The sequence below is a fragment of the Lissotriton helveticus genome, chromosome 3_1, assembly GCF_964261635.1.
Source record: "Lissotriton helveticus chromosome 3_1, aLisHel1.1, whole genome shotgun sequence".
Classification (NCBI taxonomy): Eukaryota; Metazoa; Chordata; class Amphibia; order Caudata; family Salamandridae; genus Lissotriton; species Lissotriton helveticus.
Window position 1 is genome coordinate 2,084,862,023 of NC_136061.1, and position 13,950 is coordinate 2,084,875,972.

Genomic DNA, 13,950 nt, shown 5'->3' on the forward strand with positions numbered 1-13,950 from the left:
ACCTGATATATTGCTGCTGACTGAGACCTGGCTTAACGAGGAGTCTTCTCCAGATATTCTTGCTGCAATCCCCCCTGGCTACTATATTCTTCAAGCGAACAGAGTCTCTGGTAGGCCAGGAGGTGGGGTAGCAGCTATTGTTAAACATTCTATTAGATTCTCTCTGACTACTGTTAGTATCCCCTTTGTTGACTACCTTGTGCTGAGATTGGAATCCCGAGCGACACCCTTCATCTGTGTCTTAGCATATCGCCCCCCTCAGTCCATGCCCAATTTTCCGACGATGTTTGGTGATATGCTCTCCCAATTAGTTATTAACAATACAAAAATCTTAGTCCTAGGAGATTTTAATTATTGGCCCCTCGATGAGAAGGAGAGCGCCTGCTCTGTTACATTTTCTGATCTCTTATCTGGCATGAATTGCCGCCAACATATAAACCTAGTGACTCACATTAAAGGTCACGTCCTGGACCAGGTCTGGACTTTTAATCTGGATATTTCTGTCCCCCTCATTTCCCCTTGCCTATGGTCAGACCATTCCATAATTTCCTTTTCTCTCATGGTTACCTCCCACCCTAGTAGGACTTTGGAGGGTAACCTTTTGGCTCGGAATTGGAATAGGGCCGACCTTAGCAAATTGGTTAACCTACTCAGAACCTCTACCCCCCCACTTCTGATTTTATTGACACCCAAGCCTCTGCCCTACCGTGCTGGCTTGAATCAGCCAGCGACGTCGTTGCCCCTTTTAGACAGATCAAGCTTAAGCGCCTTCACGATGCACAAAGGTGGTTTACTGAGGATCTTAAAGCCCTAAAGCTTGGACTCAGGCAGGCTGAGCACCGCTGGCGACGAGGCTATGCCGCTGACACGAAGCTGCGGTTTATGTCTCTGCTTAAAGAGTATAAAGCAGTGGTCCTACATGCAAAGACCCCCTACTTCTCTAAAAAGATATCTTCTCCATTGTGGAGGAGCTGTCACACCCAGATAGGGTTACCATTAAACGTCTCCCTTCTCGTGTGCTCTGCGACTCTCTCAACCAGTTTTTTGTGGAGAAAATTGCTAATATTAAAAACAGCATTTCACTCGCGATCCCACCCCCTTCCCCAAGGCTTGATCCTTCCCTGTCTTCCCCCAACCCTCAGTGGTTGACTCAGATCCCTCCAATCTCGGCGGAGGAGTTTTTAGCTCTCTTAAATAAGGTCGCCTCTGGGTCTCCCACTGATTGCTGCCCCCCTTTGATCCTCCGTGAGGCTTTTACAGCCTGTCTGCTCCCCCCTTTGGTGCTCCTGAATAAGTCTCTCTCCTCCGGCCTGGTTCCCAGCTCATTTAAAGTTGCTGAGGTTGTGCCCGTTTTAAAAAAACCTACGGCTGACCCTACGGTAATGAGTAACTTTCGTCCCATTTCCCTTCTCCCCTACCTCAGCAAAGTTCTTGAGCCTCATGTTACTAACACTTTGAGCTCATTTATTGAACATTCCCAATATCTCGATTCCCAACAGGCCGGTTTTAGACCCGCCCACTCTACGGAGTCAGTCATACTTTCAGTTATGTAGGAACTACGGAGAGGGGCGGACTCTAACATCAGTCAGGTTTTGGTGCTCCTGGATCTGTCGGCCGCCTTTGACACGGTCGACCATGATATTCTGGTCGACCGTGTCGGGGAGACTGGCATTCGGGGTACCGCCCTTGACTGGGTTCGCTCCTTTTTGAGCAACCGCCACCAGGCGGTCCGGCTTTCTCCGTTTTCTGCTGATAGGGTCGGACAGACATGTGGCATCCCGCAGGGTTCCTCCTTATCCCCTCTTCTTTTTAATTTATACCTGACCCCCCTTATTCGTTCCCTGCGAGGTAGCCATGTCACCGCGTTTAATTACGCGGATGACATTCAGCTGGTCTTTAATATCGACTCCTCGGACCAGTCCATTGTCAATTTTCAGTCTACCCTCTGTCATATAAGTTACTGGATGGGGGTTAACCACCTCAAGCTTAACCCCGACAAGACAGAGCTGGTCCTTGTCGGGGGAGCTGCCAACCCATGGAAATCCATCTTTTGGCCCACGAGGTTGGGTCTCCCCCCCCAGTCCAGTCGACTCAGCAAAAAGTCTGGGGGTTATCATCAGTAACGATCTCACGATGAAGCCCCAGATCAATGCTGTAGTCTCTTCCAGTTTTTTTCAGTTGCGGAAAATCCGAAAGATTGATCGTTTCCTGACCACTGAGACCTTTACCCTAGTTTTGCTAGCTTTAGTCATCTCGAGGATAGACTATGCCAATTCCCTCTATGCTGGCATCCCGGCTTACCTACTGAAAAGGGTTGCAACTTGTTCAGAATCAGGCCGCACGTCTTATTTACCATGAACCCAGGCACCAACACGTTCGTCCTTTGTTAAAATCACTTCACTGGCTCCCCGTCTCTGAGCGCTGTAAATTCAAATTAGGTTGTACTATCTTTAAGTCCCTTGCCGGAACGGGTCCGTCTTTTATTTCCTCACTACTGCACCCCTATGTCCCCTCCCGCAACCTCCGTTCCTCCCACCTGGCTCTACTTAAGGTTACGGTTTTTAAACGTAAGAAACAGGGAGGACTGAGATTCTCATTTCTTGCCCCTTCCCTTTGGAATTCACTCCCTTTAGGCATAAGATTTGCTTTTCCCTACACTCGTTTTAGATCCCTCCTTAAAACTCATTTGTTTTGCAATGCTTACAATTAACGCTCTTCGCCCTGCGGACTGTCTGTCTCCTTATGCTCGAGCGCCAAGAAACCGCCAGGTGTTAGTTGCGCTTTAAAAATATTTTTTACATTACATTACATCTTTCCTGGTAGAGTATCCACAGGTCTAGAAGTGTACTGACTTGGTAGTGTCAGGGGTCCAATACTTATACCCAGTTGTGCCTTTGAAGTGGGGGAGACTTCAAAGAGAGACCTTTGAAGTCCACAGAGTTCCTGCTCTTCCTGCTCTGGCTCAAGATGCACTCCACAGGGATATGCAGCCCTTTGTGTCGAGACAGGACAGAGCCTATTCAGTTGTAAATGTCACCTCCTCCCTTTCTTCTCAGGATGACCAATCAGGATGTGGATGGCTCATCAGTCACACCTAAACTCCCTTTGTGTGTGGCTGTCTAGAGGAAATGCACAAAGTCCGGCTGTCACCCACAACAGATGTGTATCCAGAGACAGGCCCAAGGCACCCAAAATATCTAAACTAAGAAAATGGCAATTTGTTAAATGTGGCTTTTTCAGAATTACAATTTAAAATCCAACTTCACCACATACGGGGATTTCGAATTGTAATTTACAGAGAACCAAACTTGGGGGTTCTATCTCTTCCCAATTGGAGATTACACTTAGAAAATGTAATAAACTAATCCCAATGTTAACCTATGGGAGAGATAGGCCTTGAAGTAGTGAAAAACGAATTTAAGAGTTTTTCACTATTAGGAATGTAAAACTTAAATGTATATGTACTACTTTTTAAGTACACTACACACTGCCTTCGAGCTCTCCAAGACCTACATTAGGGGTGACTAATATATCTTATAAAGGAAGGGGCTGGGCCTGACAAGAGGGCTAACTTGCCATCTCGACCTAGCAGCTAAAAACTGCACACACAGGCTCTGCAATGGCAGGCCTGAGACATGTTTAAAAGGCTACTGAAGTGGGTGGCACAGTCAGTGCTGCACGCCCAATAGTAGCATGTAATTTACAGGTCCTGGGCATATGTAGTGCACTTTACTAGGGACTTATAAGTAAATTAAATATGTCAATTGTTCTTTTTGCATTTGTTGTCCTATGTGGAAGGGTATGCCCAGACATGGGTCCCATACTCACCATGCCACTGGAGTCAAGCTAGCCTGGGGTGATAATAGGCTATCTCCTGAAACCGGTCCCAGGATGTTTATTTCCGGTCATGGGAGGACTTTGCCTGGCAGTTCGGGCTAGACTGTTCCCATAGGGTGCAGTGTCAAGAGTGATTTGCTTATAGTTGGGTCTAAACTGGAATGGCTTGGTATGCAAAAGATGATGGATTTAGGCAAGATCTCTGTACTGGGGCTGAATGTTTGACACTGTTTTAGCATTCCGTTCATCAATTGTTCTTTTGCATTTGTAGCCCTATGTGTCCTACTTTTTAAATACACTGCACCCTGTCTTTGGGCTGCCCTAGTAATACATTAGTTGTGACTTATATGTATTAAAAAGTAAGATTGGGCCTGATAGGAGGGTTAACAGCTTAAAACTGCGCACACAGACTCTGCATGTAGTGTAGTATACTAAGAACCTATAAGTAAATGGCAATTGTGGATAAGCCAATGTTACCATATACACAGATCTGTCAGGATGGCGATAATCTGCCCCTTCCACTTCCTCAGTACAGCCCGACGTAGACCCATCACATGGGCGCCTGAGCCTACGCCGTGAGCATGGCACCAAATGCCACCATCACCATACACATACACCTTAGAGTAACCCAAACAAGCTACCATACACCGCTGCCAAACGATAACTGTCACAGTACAACCCAACTTAGAATCTACCATCAGACTAGCCATAGATCTTGAGCCAGGCGCAGACAGCCACGATCGCCAGTTAGACACACCCTTAGACTCTCCAGCTACAGACTTGAGCCTCCAAGATCAATGTCATCTGGCCAACCGACTACATTTTTTAACCTTCCAAACCATGTGCTGCATGGGCTATACATATTTACCCATGCAATGCGGGAAGAACCTGACCCAGTCCCCTGAGCAATCACACCTCATACAAGCCCACCAACAAAGCGGGCTTACACGCCCCTATACTGACGCGCACAACCTCTAAAACTAGTGTTTCACTTCCAAGCAGGCAAGGCACACGACTATGTTGTCTCTTTCCATCTTTTTTAGGAACGCTTCTCCAAACGCTAATCGCGGAGTGCCACGCCCACCCACAGGGAGCGCCAGCTGCAACCATGAACCGGCATAAAAGTTCTATGGCTCCATACAACAGTTACCACAGAGCTCCTGAAAAGACCATAGGTTTGCAGGTGTACCGAAGACATTGCTAAGTAAGTAAATGCAACCGGGTCACACTCGCGGTACCGCCACCAGTAGTGCTGCCCCTGGCCGCTACTGTGTGCGCATCTCATTACCGCTCACAGCAAGAACACGCTTTTAATGCCTTTTTCTCCCTCTCTTCTGTTATAAGTGCGCACAGGTCTCGACCCCACCGGCAGAGACCCATGGAACTTTGTTCCCCGTAGTTAGGAGTAAGCATTAATCATGTTATTATTCCTCATTACCACAGCAACTAGCCCGTGTTTCTAGACATTACCACCTTTACAACATAAATTCCTCAATCCGGCTAATTCCACGAATCGCCACTACCGCCTGAGCACCGACGGCATTACCGATTCACACTTTATGCACCTGACGCCGCCTCACATATCACGTGCCAAAATACCTACGTGTTCTGAATCACATGTGTCTGTGTTTGTCTTGTCCCACTTTTCTTTTCTTACAGGTACAAACAGAGAGGAATCACCTCTCACAATTAAAGAACCTTAGCGTGTGCTACACATACGGGGCACTGACAGCACAGTAGACCCCTATACTACCCCCACACATATAAAGGTCCTGAAGAAAGCCAGTTTAGAAAAAAGGCCTGGCTGAAACTAGTATCCCACACTGGACGTGGGAGACCATAAGTCTATCCCTACACGTCCTAAAGCCTTTCTCTTTAACCCTGCCAGGGGCCCACCAATAAAGTAAATGTTTGGGACCCCTTGGACAGAATTTTAAAACCCCACTCAACACACCTGCACCCACACTCACATAACAAAACCCGACCCGCTGTAACCAGGCGTCGTAGCACACCTGAGGTACACTCGGTACCTCTGGTGGGGCCCGATGATGAAGCATGCCACCAACTAGGTTGGTGGATGAGGGCCTTCATAAAAACCAATCGGTTTTTCCCTGCAGACACTACACGCACATCATTACAGTAGCTCGGTTTTCTTGTTTATTTGACCATATACACAGAGTCATTAAGCCAGCAAACACGAAGTCAGCAAAACAGGAAGTCAGGAGGCACATAAAAGTCAGCAGAAACCATGCCAAGGATGCCAGGTCTAAAAATTAGCTAGACATCCATTCCAAGATGGCCGCCTATCCATAAAATACATGTGAATGCTTGCCGGCGCACTGGCAGCCACGTTTGAATGTTTTTGCATAATGAATAACAGAAGTGTTTCAAAATGACCACCCATTCAAATGCAGAAACACCCATCTTGAAGTGATATAACTAGGAGGCAATCAGTGGCAAATGTAATACATCTGTGACCAACACCGCATCTGTTTGACCTTGCCAATGACATTTTAATGGGTGTTATCTCCCCTGTGTACAGGGCCCCTTTCTGTTAACATCAGAATTAAATCGATTTCATATTACATGAAACATATTCAAACATTTTGCGGTAGACATCCCTGTATCTGATTATTTTGTAACATCATTACATGATTATACTCAAGTCAGCTTTCATTTTGAAAATAGGTTTTTTACTGGCAGTTGTTACCTGTTTAAGATCCAGGGTTCTCTGGAGCAGGCCAGTGCTGCCCTGAGTTTGTCAGCCTCTGCAGCAACAGTGGTTCTTTTCAACATTTCCAAGGCAAAGAACCACTCTTCCTCTCCACCTATTGCTATTGCATGGCAGTAGATGGCAGATCTCAGGTTTGGTGTGATGCTGTGAAAGGAACATATTATCTGTAAAGGTGCAAGGCAGATGCAGACTTGCTTTTAAAGTTTAAAGAGCGAGTCTTTGGCATTGATGCATGTTAAACAAACCATTAGTCCCCATTAGTCCCCTCCCCTTAACACATTTCATATTATACTGTTCTGACTGTGTGACATTTTTAATCTACACTGAAAAGTGTAACGGGAAAGCCAGGCACTTTAAAATGATGTCAATCTTAAAGTTCCTGTAACATGGGAGTTTTGATGGTAAAAGCTAACATCCACTGAAAACATATTTTGATATTCTTGAAATAATCTGTCTTCGTGATATCCAAGGTCGGGTTTTCCAGAACCATCCGGTTTACGGAGATAGTTATGCAGTTTTTCAAAATCTGCTGGAACAGCATGTACAGGAAGCACTGTAACCTGTGGCTTCATGACACAAATGTAGAATGGGAATTTAATTGTAGGATGATGTGTTGCCTTTATGTGAACTGATATATCAGCCTTTTCCTTCCTTGGGAAATGCAGGCTTGACAGCAAATGAGAGAAAATATACAGGAACACTAGTGTAGAGCCTGCATAAGCAAAATAAAGACATGGGTAGGATTCTTGCTCTATGATTAATCTTTGATTGCTATTTTCTAATCACATGTTGCATAGTTCTTAACCAACAAGCACTTGCATTCCTAAAGGTACATGAAAGACCATGACCCTTGATCATGGTTCAATGTATTTTATGGTTGATAACATACAAACAATATCAGTATATTCAAAGTTGTTTTTGGTCTTTAGATACATCAGATGGATCAGCGAGAAGTTACATTTTAATGTTACCAAATTAATTTGAGCATAGTTATCCATAGTTGGCCTTGGCTGGTCATGCCATGATTTCAAGGTGACCACTGACTACATAATGATTTCAGTTTAGAGTATTTGTGTAGAAAATTGGATTGTGGGTTGACTGGGTTGTGAGTACTGGTCAAAAAGCAACCACAATACTTGTCAGTCTGAGGCTCAAGCAAACCCCATATTAACCTGTAATTAGACCCCTGGTAGCTTGCACAGAGAAGTCAGGCTTAACTTAGGGGCACTGTGTAAACTGTAAAGTATTAGTGCAACACTTCAGACAGTGATAGAGTGAGAACACCACAAACAAAGGATCCCACCCAAGAAAGAAAAACGGAGCTTTCTTTAATAAATATGACAGGACCAAAATGTCAAAACCTTATCAGTAAAACAAAGTTATTAAATTTGAAAGATTTAGGAAAAAATAGTGTGAAAAAGCACAAAGCGCCAACTGTGGAAATTTGGTCACCCCAGGCTATGACAAAGTCACATGTTCAGGCTGACGATGATGGAGTGCAGGCTGGGTAGAGGGACCCAGTTAGGCCAACTGCACAAAGACCCTTAAATCCTGGTGTGCGTTGACTCGGAGATGCAACAAGGCTGCAATGCAAGAGCCTGCATTGTCGTCAAGAATCCCATTGACTGGGCTTGCAATGTGAAGTCTGGCATTTAGGAAGCGGCATGCAGTCAGGTCGATGCAGCGCTTCCGAAGAGCTGTGAGACTGCAATGCGGAGTCCGGCGTCGTCTTCGAGGCTGCCATTGATGAGGGATGTGAGGGCCGGCCCTGGGGATATGTGGCACAGATGGGACAATGAGGCAGGTCTTTGCAACACGTCCAATCCGCGCATCAGGGGCGATGCATTGGTTCTGCTCAGGTTTGCATTGTGCAGCAGAGGAGAAGCGTTGGTTCGACTGGATTCACAAAGGCTGGCAGAGCACTTCCTAAGGTCCAGGACTGGGATAGCACCACTTTGCAGAGTACACCCACTGAAGGCAGAGTCCAGGTACAGATGCAAGGTTGTTGGAAGTCTGTTATGCCCCTGAGGCTTTAGATCAGGAGGCCAGCCAATTAGCCCTTGAAGTCACTCTGGATTCCGGGTTCAAGAGATACAGGTCCAGTCTTTTTCACTCAGGTAAGAGGGCAGCAGGTCAGCACAGCAGTGCAGCAGTTCCTTCAGAGTAGCAGTCCAGCGAAGTTGCAGTCCTTGTAGCAGCTCAGCATTCCTTCTTCCTGGCAGAGTATCCACAGCTCCAGAAGTGTACTGAAGAGGTGGTGTCTGAGGTCCAGTATTTATAACCAGTTATCCCTTTGAAGTGAGTGAGAAGCTTCAAGAGGTTTCCCTTTGAAGTTCCCAGGTATCATGCCTTCCCTGTCCTGTCTCCAGACTAACTACAGGGTGTATGCAGCCCTTTGTGTGACTGCAGCACATAGCCTGCTCAGGTGTAATTGGGGCTGTGCCCAGCTCCTCCCTCTCATCCTGCCAGTGATGGCCCATCCAGGTATACCTAAGCTCCCTATGGTGTGTGGCTGACTAGGAGGAATACAGAATTGTCAACTGTCAGCTGCACACAATAATGTGCCCAGAGACAGACAGAAGGCACTGAATTGCTAAGGCAAGAAAATGCTTCCTTTCTGAAAGTGGTATTTTCAGAATTACAATAAAAATACGACTTCACTGTAAGTTAGGATTTTAAACTGGAATTCCATGGACACCAAGCATGAGCTGGTTATTCACTCCTTTGGAAATTCCTTTATGATTTATTAGAAGGTGTTTTCCTGTAGGAGAGACAGGCCTTGCAGTTGTAAAAAATGAGCTTAAGAGCTTGTCACTACCAGGAAATGCAGAACTTAAAAGTACATGCCTAACTTTTCAAATACATTGCACCTTGCCCTATGGGCTGTCCAGGGCCTACCCTAGGGGTGACATATATGCATTAAAAATGAAGGTTTGGTCTATGAAAAAAGATTTATTTTTCCAGGTCAAAATGGTAGTTTAAAATTGCACACCCACAGGCTGCAATGGCAGGCCTGAGACGTGTTTTAAAAGGGTATTGAAGTGGGTGGCACAATCAGTGCTGCAGACCCACTACTAGCATTTAGTTTACATGCCCTGGGCACATTTAGAGCCACTTTAATAGGGACTTATGCATAAAATATATATACCAATTGGGTGTAAACCAATTTTGCCATGTTTGAAGGAGAGAACACAAGAACTTTAGCACTGGTTAGCAGTGATAAAGTGCGGCGAGTCCTAAGGCCAGAAAAAACTAGGTCAGTAACAATGGAGGAATAATGCAAAACGTTTAGGGGAAGACCACCCTAAGCCTGACAGGTCTAACAATTTGCATGTAAATTTACCTCAAATAGATAATCTTAAACCTTGTCGTGAATTCAGCCCTTGTGGTCCAAAGTTGGACACCGCAACTCTAAGTCTCACAGTTGTACTAAAAAATCTGCATTTTATGATCCCATTTGTTAGAGAAATACCTTATATACTGTTATTAATCTGAGTGAAGATGGGACAAAGGGGATGCATAAATGTTCTGTGAGAGGCTGGCTCAATATACCAGCCCATGTTTAATAGGAGTTGCTTCTGATCGTGCTTGTCAGTGCCTGGAATATTTTACAGATGTTACACTTTAGACATAGACATATACTATTGATACATGGAAAACATTCAGCAAGCTGTTGTATTTGACGGCCCACATAAGGATGCAAATATATCAAGATACTGTTTGTACAACATATTTAACATTCAAACACTATACAGCTCAAACCGAGCTTCAAGAACTAATGAACCACTTTCAAATAGAAATTCTAAATAAACTAGATGGCTACACTGTTTGCAATTGTGTACATCTAAAGTACAATTCAACGAATCCTGTTAAAAATGAACATATTGGAGATGGCACAACTCAAGAGAATGATTCAACTTGTATCACCAGAGAATCCTACAGTTAAGCATCCTAATGATTTTTGTACATAATCATGAGTGAGAATATGCCTCATTATTGGTGGTCATACTTCCTCGAAGGAGCATATTTGCTTGAGGTCCTTGAACATTGGGTTTAACATATCATGAATAGTCTACATTACATCATAGGTTAATGTTCTTCAAATGAGGTGTTGGTAAAGTTTTTTACTCACCTGTTGTTGTTAGGATTATTCATCCATTTTCTGTAGAGGTCTGTTGCCAGTGCCTGGCACTCCGGAATGCCATAGTAACAAGCTGTGTTGACCGCATTGATTTCATTATACCTAATTGGAGGAAGTTATGAAGTTAGGCTACTGTATGTCTTGTAGAAAAATGCCCAAATCAGGCCCTCCCTGAAGAAAAAACATTAATATATACATCTTGTTATAGATTTAATCAGAATTCAGTGGAAGAATGTTCATTGGATAATCATTTATAAACAACAAAGAGAAAGCATTTGTCACAAATTGGGTGGTTGGTTGACTGGACTTTGAACTACAGTCCAGCAGCAGCCACAATCCTAATCAGGGTAATAAGCAGGCAAACCCTAAATTAACCTGTGATCACCCTTTGGTAGCTTCCCACAGAACAGTCAAGCTTAACTTTAGAAGCAATGTGTGAAGTATTTGTGCAACACTTCAAACAGTAAAACAGTAGAAAAAACCTTACAAAAAGATTCTACACCAGGTTAGGAACATACAGATTACTTTTATGAATAAACCAAGAACAAATTGACAACATTCCAATAAGTAGGACTTGAAATATTGTGGTTTTAATGTTTTAGGTGAAAATATTACCTAGAAGCAAAAAGCGCTATTTGATATATTTGGTCGTGCTTGACTAGGACAAAGTCAAATGTTCAGGCCGACCACAATGGGGTGCGTGCCCTTTACAGGGACTCAGTGAGGCCTACTGAACAAAAATAATGTAATGCTTTATGTGCACACTGCGAGGATGCGTGGTGCAGTTGAGGCGATGTATCGGTAACCATCCACACAGAAGCAGCAATGCTCTGATTCTGATCTGCGCAGCAGTGGTTATGCACCAGCTCCAATGAGCAGGGAGTTGCGATGTGTAGGTTTGACATCGTCGAAGCTGCCGTCGATGGGGATACAAGGACCTTGTTCCAGGAAGAGCATTCAGCAGTGGTCGTTGCAAAGTCACTGCATTAGACCCAACACATGCCACAGGGGCGATGCACCAGTTCTGATCCACTAAGAAGATGTGAAGCATCAGTTTGACAGAGGATGCGTTGGTTCCACTGGAGCTAACGCTTTAGGCCCACATCCAAGGGTTAACGACGGGGTGGTACCACTAGGCAGTGCAGACCCACAGATGTCAGTGTCCGGGTGCAGAAGCAGGGTGGGTTGAAGTCTTTATGTCCCTGAGACCTCAGATCAGAAGCCCAGCCATTTAGCCCTTGGAGTCATGCTGGGTTCAAGTTGATGCAGGTCCGGTCCTTCTCACTCAGACAGGAGGGCAGCAGACCAGCAGGTCTGCACAGCTAAGAAGGAGTCTTACAAAGCAGCAGTCCAGCAGAGTGGCAGTCCCTTCAGCAGCACAGTAGTCCTTCCGGATGTATGACGTTACAACTCATACTTTTACAACGCATGCCATTACAACGAATTTTTTACAACGCAAAAACTTTTACAACGCATGTATTTACAACGCATGTTTTTACAACGCAGGTACTTTTACAACGCATACCATTACAACGTAAGTATTGGTAAGTATATATTATTTTTTTTAATTTAAAATAATTGAAAATAATATAATTTAATTTAATTTAATTTAATTTAATTTAATTTTATTTTATTTAATTTTATTTAATTTAATTTTATTTTATTTAATTGATTTAATTTAAATTTAATTTTATTTTATTTTTACCTTATACCCCTGTACCCCAAAAACCCAAAACTGACCCTGAACCCTAAAAATACCCCTGTACCCCAAAAACCCAAAACTGACCCTGAACCCTAAAAATACCCCTTTACCCAAAAACCCAAAACTGACCCTGAACCCTAAAAATACCCCTGTACCCCAAAAACCCCAAACTGACCCTGAACCCTAAAAATACCCTTTTACCCAAAAACTGAAAACTGACCCTGAACCCTAAAAATACCCCTTTACCCAAAAACTGAAAACTGACCCTGAACCCTAAAAATACCCCTTTACCCAAAAACTGAAAACTGACCCTGAACCCTAAAAATACCCCTTTACCCAAAAACTGAAAACTGACCCTGAACCCTAAAAATACCCCTTTACCCAAAAACTGAAAACTGACCCTGAACCCTAAAAATACCCCTTTACCCAAAAACTGAAAACTGACCCTGAACCCTAAAAATACCCCTTTACCCAAAAACTGAAAACTGACCCTGAACCCTAAAAATACCCCTTTACCCAAAAACTGAAAACTGACCCTGAACCCTAAAAATGCCCCTTTACCCAAAAACTGAAAACTGACACTGAACCCTAAAAATGCCCCTTTACCCAAAAACTAAAAACTGACCCTGAACCCTAAAAATACCCCTTAAAAAACCCAAACATATAATATTTAAAATTATATACTTACCAATACTTACGTTGTAATGGTATGCGTTGTAAAGGTACCTGCGTTGTAAAAACATGCGTTGTAAATACATGCGTTGTAATGGTTTTTGCGTTGTAAAAGTTTCGTTGTAATGGTAGTGCGTTGTAAAAGTTGCGTTGTAATGGTTGTTTCCCGTCCTTCCTGGCAGATTCTTCACAAGTCCAGAAGTGTACTGAAGTTGTGCTGTCTGAGGTACAGTACTTATACCCAGTTGTGCCTTTTAAGTGGGGGAGACTTTAAAGACATGTCTTAGAAGTGCAAAGAAGTCCTACTTCCTGTCCTGGTTCCAGACCCACTACAGGGGGGTATGCAGCTCTTTGTGTGTGGGACAGGACGCAGTCTATTCAGGTGTAAGGGAGACTGGATCCATCTCCTACCTCCAATCATGCCAGAATGGCCCATCAAGTCACACCAAAGATCCTATTTGTGAAGCTATCTAAGGTAAATACACAAAGCCCAACTGTCACCCACACCGGACATGTGATCAGAGACAGGCAGCAGGCACCAAATGGCTAAAGTGGTAAAAAATGCCAATTTTTAAAAGCTGCTTTTTCCGAATTGCAATTTAAAATTCAATTTCACTATATGTTTCGATTTTAAATTGTGATTCCAGAGACACCAAACTTGAAAAGTCTAACTCTTCACAATTTGGAATTGCACTTATAAAATAGAATAAGGTAATTCCAGTGTTATCCTATGGGAAAGATAGGTCTTGCAGTAGTAGAAAACAAATGTGAGAGTTTTTCACTACCAGAATATGTCAAACTAAAAAGAAAATTTCCTGCTGTTTAAATGCATTGCAAGCTGCCCTCTGGGTTTACCAGGGACTG

General features: G+C 43.8%; 1 protein-coding gene across 1 annotated transcript in view; it reads right to left on the reverse strand.

Annotated features, from left to right (window-relative positions):
* Positions 1-13,950, reverse strand: part of LOC144824117 (aminopeptidase N-like) — a 532,705-nt gene that overhangs the window by 105,351 nt on the left and 413,404 nt on the right. The window contains exons 16-17 of the mRNA XM_078683229.1: positions 10,704-10,814; positions 6,548-6,715 (exon numbers count right to left, since the gene is read on the reverse strand). Of these exons, the coding sequence (XP_078539355.1) occupies positions 6,548-6,715; positions 10,704-10,814 (279 nt within the window). The remainder of the gene's footprint in view (positions 1-6,547; positions 6,716-10,703; positions 10,815-13,950) is intronic.